The sequence below is a fragment of the Erinaceus europaeus genome, chromosome 10, assembly GCF_950295315.1.
Source record: "Erinaceus europaeus chromosome 10, mEriEur2.1, whole genome shotgun sequence".
NCBI classification, from domain to species: Eukaryota; Metazoa; Chordata; class Mammalia; order Eulipotyphla; family Erinaceidae; genus Erinaceus; species Erinaceus europaeus.
This window is the reverse complement of record NC_080171.1, coordinates 25,914,643-25,921,637: the sequence shown is the minus strand read 5'-3', so window position 1 is coordinate 25,921,637 and position 6,995 is coordinate 25,914,643. Positions and strand designations below refer to the sequence as shown.

The following is a 6,995-nucleotide window of genomic DNA, read 5'->3' as shown; positions in this document are numbered from 1 at the left end:
ACAGACAGTCCATAAAGACAAAAAGGACACATTGGTCATTGCGAAAACAGCTCCTATAAGGAGAACACTAACAGATATTACTGTTGATAGTCTATTCTTTAGTTGCAGTTCTCCCACTCAGGTATGTTTAGGGGCCACATCTCATCCAGGGGGAGTGTGCCTTACTAGAAATGGAATGTGGTGTCAGAGATCTGGAGTGAGCAGAGATGACACCTCTCATGCTCAGGAGTGACAGACTTCAAGGATCTCTGGAATTAGATGGAACTGGCTGATTTTTAACTAGCTTCAGTCTCTCTACCTGCAAAAATTAAATGATACAACCCACTTGTTGGGGCTGCTATAGGGAGTACTTGAAACATATTTAATAAATTACAGGACTTCTAGCAGGTGTTCTGGCTTTTTTTTTTTTTTTTCCAACTAAGAGGTTATGTGTAGGATCAGATGTCCTTGTTAGGAGAAATGGCAAGGGAGTGAGGCAGCTGGTTGGGGCCAAGGTGGGAGATGAGGTCCTTTCTCATCATCTGCTCTCTCTTGCTTGTGCAAACAGAAACCCTTGGGGAGTTAGAATTCCAGGAAAGTTGAGAAACTGCAGCACCAGACAGAACTTTCTCCACCCTATAAGAGTCGGAGCTCATCTGAAGACTCAGAGCAGAGGACATGGAGCTGAGCAAAGTCAGGATGGCCCTGGGGGCCTCAGGCCAGCTCCTCCTGCTCCTGTGCCTCAGGACACTGAGCACCTGGGCTGCTGACACCTGTCCAGGTAAGGTGGACCTATGTTTTTCTGCCCCTGGAAGGAGGTTACTCCCATCTTTGGTCATTGATAGTGTCCCTACATATCCCCTGCATGTCTGTTTCCAGAGACTCCCCACAATTCTGCTTTATTCTCAGCAGGAGGACACCTGCCCAGGTGCCATAGTGTGAGGGGACAGGAGCAGGGGTTGCCTGGGGGAGTCTGAGTGCCAGGTTATGATTGGTCCACAGCATCATGGTGCCCCTTCCTGAGACATAGACAATGTCTTTCATTATCTGCATGTCTTCTTAAAACTGCCTGAAGAATCTCCACAAAGAGGTGTGTGTGTGTGTGTGTGTGTGTGTGTGTGTGTGTGTGTGTCTATTTGTGGCTAAGGGTCTTTCCTATAGGAGATATGAATAGTAAGGCAATTTTTAAAACTCATTTTATGTTAAAGAAAGAGACACAAAAGGAGAAAAGCAGGATAAGACAATAACACACTGGAGTTTTCCTAGTATCTTGACAACTTCCATGTGGTGCTGGGGCTAGAACATAGACGATAAACATGACAGGGCACACACCCTATCTACTCCTTGTTCCCTGGTAGAGTCTGTAAACAAAATTTCCCAAAACTACTTGGAGGATTGGCCTTACAGATTCTCGCCCTCATACAGAGAATATGATTCTACTGACATTGTTGGGGTACAAAGACAGCAATGGTTCTAAGCTACCCCCATGACACTCCAGGCCAGACAGGTCAATCAGAGGCATAGCTGGTAATAGCTTTCTCTTGGGGACACAGTACTCTGAGTGGTGACACATTTGTGGAGGGTTCACAAACATTCCATCACCTGTGTCACTGCAAAACAGGGAGATGGAGAATGGAGACACAAGCTGCAGCAGAGTCCCGGGGTGGGCACCCAGGGAGCATAGAGCCCACCTCACCTCCTCCTGGAAGTTTTCAAGGGGCCATTTGGTTGTGTCATTAGCCTAATTACAGCTTTTCTTCAAAAATTAAATAAATCTCCTGTCCCAGTTTTTTGACCTAGCCTTGTGTCCTTGGATCAAACATCTCTCTTTAGGGTACCCTCATGTCCTCTCAAGAAACTTGGCCAATGCCCAGGGATGGGGGAGAAGGAGCTTCTCTCAACCTTATGTGCAGATATAATGTTACACTGGAAGTGTCTACTGTTAAGTGCCCCTGAGAAGTACCATCCAGTATATGACAATGTTAAATGGGTGTTGTTTCTTCGAATCACTCCCATTTCTCCTACCCCCACTTGGACACTCAGGGCTAAAGTGAATAGAGGGATTGAGTGCCTGATTTGAAGATAAACAGCACAGGGGGACAGGATCCTTCAGGATGACAGTATTCACTAGGGATCAGGATACTGCTCTGTGACATACTTGTTTGACCTCTGCCATCAGAGATGGGAAAACCCCAAGCTGTGAGATACTGAACACAGAGTCCCCAGGCCACAGGCCACTTTGGGTAGGTCTAGGTAACAGAGGCCTGGGTACTGCCTCTGAGGCCCTCAGTCAGGCTGTCTGTGAAGGTGCCTGTCTATCCCCAGAGGTGCAGGTAGTGAGTCTGGAGGGCTCCGACAAGATGACCATCCTGCGGGGCTGCCCGGGGCTACCTGGAGCTACAGGGCCCAAGGGATTCACAGGTGATCCTGGAAAGAAAGGTGGGTGCTGAGGGGCACAGTGGCTGGGGTGGGCTGAGAGCAGCTGCTCAGAGGGTCTAATGTGGGCAGAGTCTTGTGGGACTCTAGGTGCAAGGGGGCCTGGCCCTACTCAGAGCCAGCATCAGAGGGATCCTAGGTCTCTGGGTCTGGGAGCCCTGTGGGAGGCTGCTCTCTTGCTTTCTTGTCCTGAGTTCCTGGCTCGTGTTTAGAGAGGATCTGAATCCACGTTCTACCTGGAAATTGGAAGACAGACTCCTCTGATCAACCTCAGTAAGGAAGCTGAAGCTGGAAGAAAGCGACAATGTCCCCCAGTGTCCCCAAAGGGAGTTGGTATCCAGGATAAGAGAGCTATGTGTTTAAGTGATGGGATACAGGTGGGGCTTCTTTGGGGACACTGGAGAGGGTGCTCTGTGCTTGGGCGGTCACAGGTATCCCCACTGGGGACTGTTAATCCAGAGAAGGACTCAAACTCTCAGACCTAGACACCTGCCAAATGGGGAGCACTTGGGCCCTGAGCACAGCAGCTTCTCCAGCCATAAACCCACCTGGGGGGTGACTCTAGGAGCGCATATAGACACACTGCTCAGTGTCACCCTAGGGTGCCCTGGCTCCTGCAGGTGATCCTGGGGAGGTGTTGGACCCTGAGAGAAGTGACCAGACCTAAGCTGCTCCCAAGGCTCAGGCTCAGGCAAAGGGCAGTGAGGTCCCTTTCCAGGATTCCCTTCCTCTGGCCCCTCAGGGCTGGTTTCTGAAGGGGCTGCCATGTTCCCCATCCCCTGACTCCTGAGGGTAGCCGAGTGCAGCCTCAGATCCAGGCTGCATTGGGCTCATGGAAGCTGGAACTGGGACACCACACCTGCCTTAGCTCTGGTGCTAGCTTTCTGTGCTCTGGCCACAGTGGGGCTCCATCCCAGTGTCTGTGATCTCCAGTGAGTGGGGGCACCTGTTATAAGGGTCACTGGAATGAGTGACGGCAGGTGAACATGGAGATGATCCTGGGAGGAGCACAGCTGCATCTTCTACTGTGTCCTTGGCACCTGCAGGAGAACCAGGCTCCCCTGGAACCCGTGGGAGGATTGGATACTTTGGACCCAAAGGTGAGTTAGTGACTGAAAATGAGCACTTAGAGGAGAACCCCACGGCGATGTGCAGAGAAGGGAGGGAGATACAAGATAAAATATGCAAGAGGCAGAAGCATATGGATAGAATGGGGTTGTGAGGACACATTAGAGACAGACACTGGGAGGGGGAGGAGACCAGAAAATGGAGACAGGAGGACAGAGAGGGGACTGTCACTTTTATTCCCAAACAGGCTGGAGACAATCCTGAGAATCCTGACCCAGGGTTCTTAGTCTAGTGTGACCTCTCCTCACCCAGGGGACTCTGTGGCCTCAAGCCCCACTCTCCACAGAGACTTACTACTGAAAGCCCCGAATCAGAGTGGGACATGGTGCCTCGATCCTCAGCTGGCGATGAGTCGCATGATTGCCTCATCTTACCTGCAGATTATACCCAAGATATCAGGGTGCTGTCTGGTGGGGTTCTCTGTACTGACCCCCTTGCCCTTCTGCAGGCCAGCAAGGGGAGAAGGGCCTTCCTGGGCAGAAAGGTAAGCTATCAGCTCTTCTGGGGTAGGGGTCCTGGAACTCCAAGTAGGGAGATGGATTGCAGGGGCTCTGGCAGAAATGGAAGTGAGGGAGGGAGGGTAGGCCAGGACAGATCACTCTGAGCTCAAGGGACGTGGCCTTCCACAACACCTATGACACCTGTCCTTTCTCTACAGGAGAACCGGAATCAGCTAATGCCTGTAAGACAGGTGATCATCCTCAATTACTGAGTCCGGGTGCTGCTGGGGAAAGGTCCCTGAGACCGTTTTCCTCTTCTTGTCTTAACCTCCTCCCGTCCCTCCCTTCTTCTCTCCCTCCCTCCCTCTCCTGACTGCCATCAGGGTTCCCAGATTTCAGGGATACTGGGTGGCTCTAGATTGATGGACATGGGAAGACAGGGGGGAGCAGGCATCACTCAGGCTGCTGTGTCACAGTGTCTATGCCAGGCCTGGTCCCTCTTCCATGCACATGCCCACTGAGCCTACCCTCCTGTGCTTCCCCCTCCCCATGCCCTCTAGGTGCCAGGACCTGCCAGGATGTACTTAAGAGGGGACACACTCTGAGCGGCTGGTACAACATCTACCTGCCTAGCTGCCGGCCCCTGGTGGTGCTATGTGACATGCACACTGATGGAGGGGGCTGGACAGTGAGTGAGGCTCAGCCCTGAGCCTGGGGACCCCCTCACCTGACCTTGCCTTGGGTTAGGGTTCTATATATCTGTGTCCCCAGGAAAGCTTTCCAGGGGTCCTCTCCTAGAGCCTAGTGACTTCCTTCACTGAGACCCAGAGCAGTCTTTGTGGGCAGTGCCCGGGGTCGAACCAGGCCAGAGCAGGCTCCTGCTATATGGTGGCTGCTTCCCTTCCCCATTCCCTCCCTTCCACTCCTTGCTGGGCCTTGGGTACTGTGTGTCCCACATGGGGGGGGGCATGCTGGTTCATCCCAGGCTGTGGGGTGAGAGCCCTCCCTCCCCAGGTATTCCAGCGAAGGGTGGATGGCTCCGTGGACTTCTACCGGGACTGGGCCTCCTACAAGAAGGGCTTTGGCAGTCAGCTGGGTGAATTCTGGCTGGGCAATGACAATATCTACGACCTAACTAGCCATGGTATGCATCCAAGGTGTTGGCAACACAAAGGGTCCACAAGTCATCTCTCCCAACCTTGGTCCTGGATGTCTGGAACAATTGGCATTGTGTCTTCTCTGCCCACAGGGAGAGAATATGGGTGTAGAAATATCACAATTTCTGTGTCACCCCCAGACAGACATGCCTCCTCTGAGTCTCTGTATTCAGACTCAGAGTGGGGGTGTTTGCTGAGCTGTATTCCACTCAGGAACTAAGGTCTTAGGTAGAAGGGACAATGTTCAGTCCCCAGGACCTGCGTAGGTTTCCCATCTCCTCTTGATCTTTTTCTGATGGAGTCCATAGCCCAGAGGGCCAGCTCAGCTCAGGGGGCACTCAGGAGGCCCTGAGACATCAAGTGTGTTCATAGGTTCCTGCCAGCAGTATCCTGTGAGTCCTGTTAAGTCTTCCTCTGAGAATGTACCCCACCTCCTCATAGCCCTGTCTGGTCAGAGAGTCTCTCACTCCCTTAACTCCCCTCCCCATAGAGCTCCAAGAGCTCCGTGTGGACCTGGTGGACTTTGAGGGCAACCACAAGTTTGCCTTCTATGAGAGATTCAAGATAAGGAGTGAGGCCGAGGATTACAAGCTGGTGCTGGGGAAGTTCGCGAAAGGCACTGCAGGTGAGAGTCCTCACAGGCACAGGGCCTGTGCTCCAATGTGTTTGCAGGTGGGAAATAGCTCAGCTTCCTGGCTGTCTCTGCACACGACCCATCCTGGAGTCTGTGCTTTCTGTGCCCCGCTATCCATCTGTTCCAATGAGACCACAGCCAGTTGTAGCCAAGGGATGGTGACACAGCCAGTCAGGTCCCAGCTGGTAAGACTTAGCCAGCTGTCCTGCCACCAGCTCACACACACCTGCTGAGGACAGTCACTTCACAAGGGCTCAGAGCCTGTGCCCATGTGTGTCCAGGGATATGGGCCCAAGAAACCACATCACACTCGCCCCTCTGAATGTCCTGAGTCCTCAAAGGAGGAGAGGCCTGTGGAGAGGCCCTGGCTGGGGGGAGGGAGGATACACCTAGGGCAACAGTGGCCCAGATTTCCTGAGGAGGAATGTTCAAATCTGGAATGGGGGACATGGCCTGGTGAGAAGGGTTTCAGGGTCAGGCAGCTAGGGGGCCCCACATGTCCTCCTCCAGGCCCACAACCTCCCCTCCCCTGCAGTTTAGTCTAAACTGGGGCTGGCCTTGGCTAGGGGACATTCAACCACCCTCCATTCTTCCTGAGCAGGTGATGCCTTGACAACCCACAATGGCCAGACCTTCTCTACCAAAGACAAGGGTGTGGCTTCCTCAAACTATGCCCAGGTCTACCAGGGAGCCTGGTGGTATGCAGACAGCCATGTTTCAAACCTGAATGGCCGCTACCTGGGAGGGACCCACGAGAGCTTTGCCAATGGCATCAACTGGAATTCATGGCGAGGATACAACTACAGCTACAGGCTATCAGAGATGAAACTGCGGCCTGCCCCATGGGAGTGGTGAGCCACACAGATGGTTCTGGAGGAGGGAAAGTGACACTGGAAGGGAGGCCTGTCAGAGAAGGAAATGTCACCCTCAATACAGTTATTCTGCAATCACGGAGGCTAGCAGTCTCTTCTGTGTCTTCAGTACTTTATATTTGCAATGTGTTCACCTGCACCCTGGCGTGTCCCTGGCTCTGAGGAAGATCACCTGCCTCCACATGTTCCTCACATGTCAGCTCAGGTGCCATGCCTGAGGTATCATGAGAACGATCCCAGACTTGATTCCTCTCAGCCTTCACTGGCCATTGTCAATTTTGTGAGTTTGATTATGTGCCCGTGTCCATTAGGCTGTCCTTGCACCCCTGGGAGTGACTGGTAGGTGAGA

The 6,995-nt window shown here is 52.8% G+C and overlaps 1 protein-coding gene across 1 annotated transcript; it reads left to right on the top strand.

The window, feature by feature from the left end:
- The first annotated feature begins 601 nt into the window (after nt 1-601).
- On the top strand, nt 602-6,725 carry LOC103112118 (ficolin-1-like). Its single transcript, XM_060199332.1, has 9 exons — nt 602-760; nt 2,305-2,418; nt 3,462-3,515; nt 3,992-4,027; nt 4,202-4,234; nt 4,544-4,671; nt 4,998-5,127; nt 5,631-5,765; nt 6,376-6,725. The coding sequence occupies exons 1-9, from the start codon at nt 658-660 to the stop codon at nt 6,627-6,629; spliced, it is 987 nt and encodes a 328-aa protein (XP_060055315.1). The 5' UTR covers nt 602-657; the 3' UTR covers nt 6,630-6,725.
- The last annotated feature ends 270 nt before the right edge of the window (nt 6,726-6,995 follow it).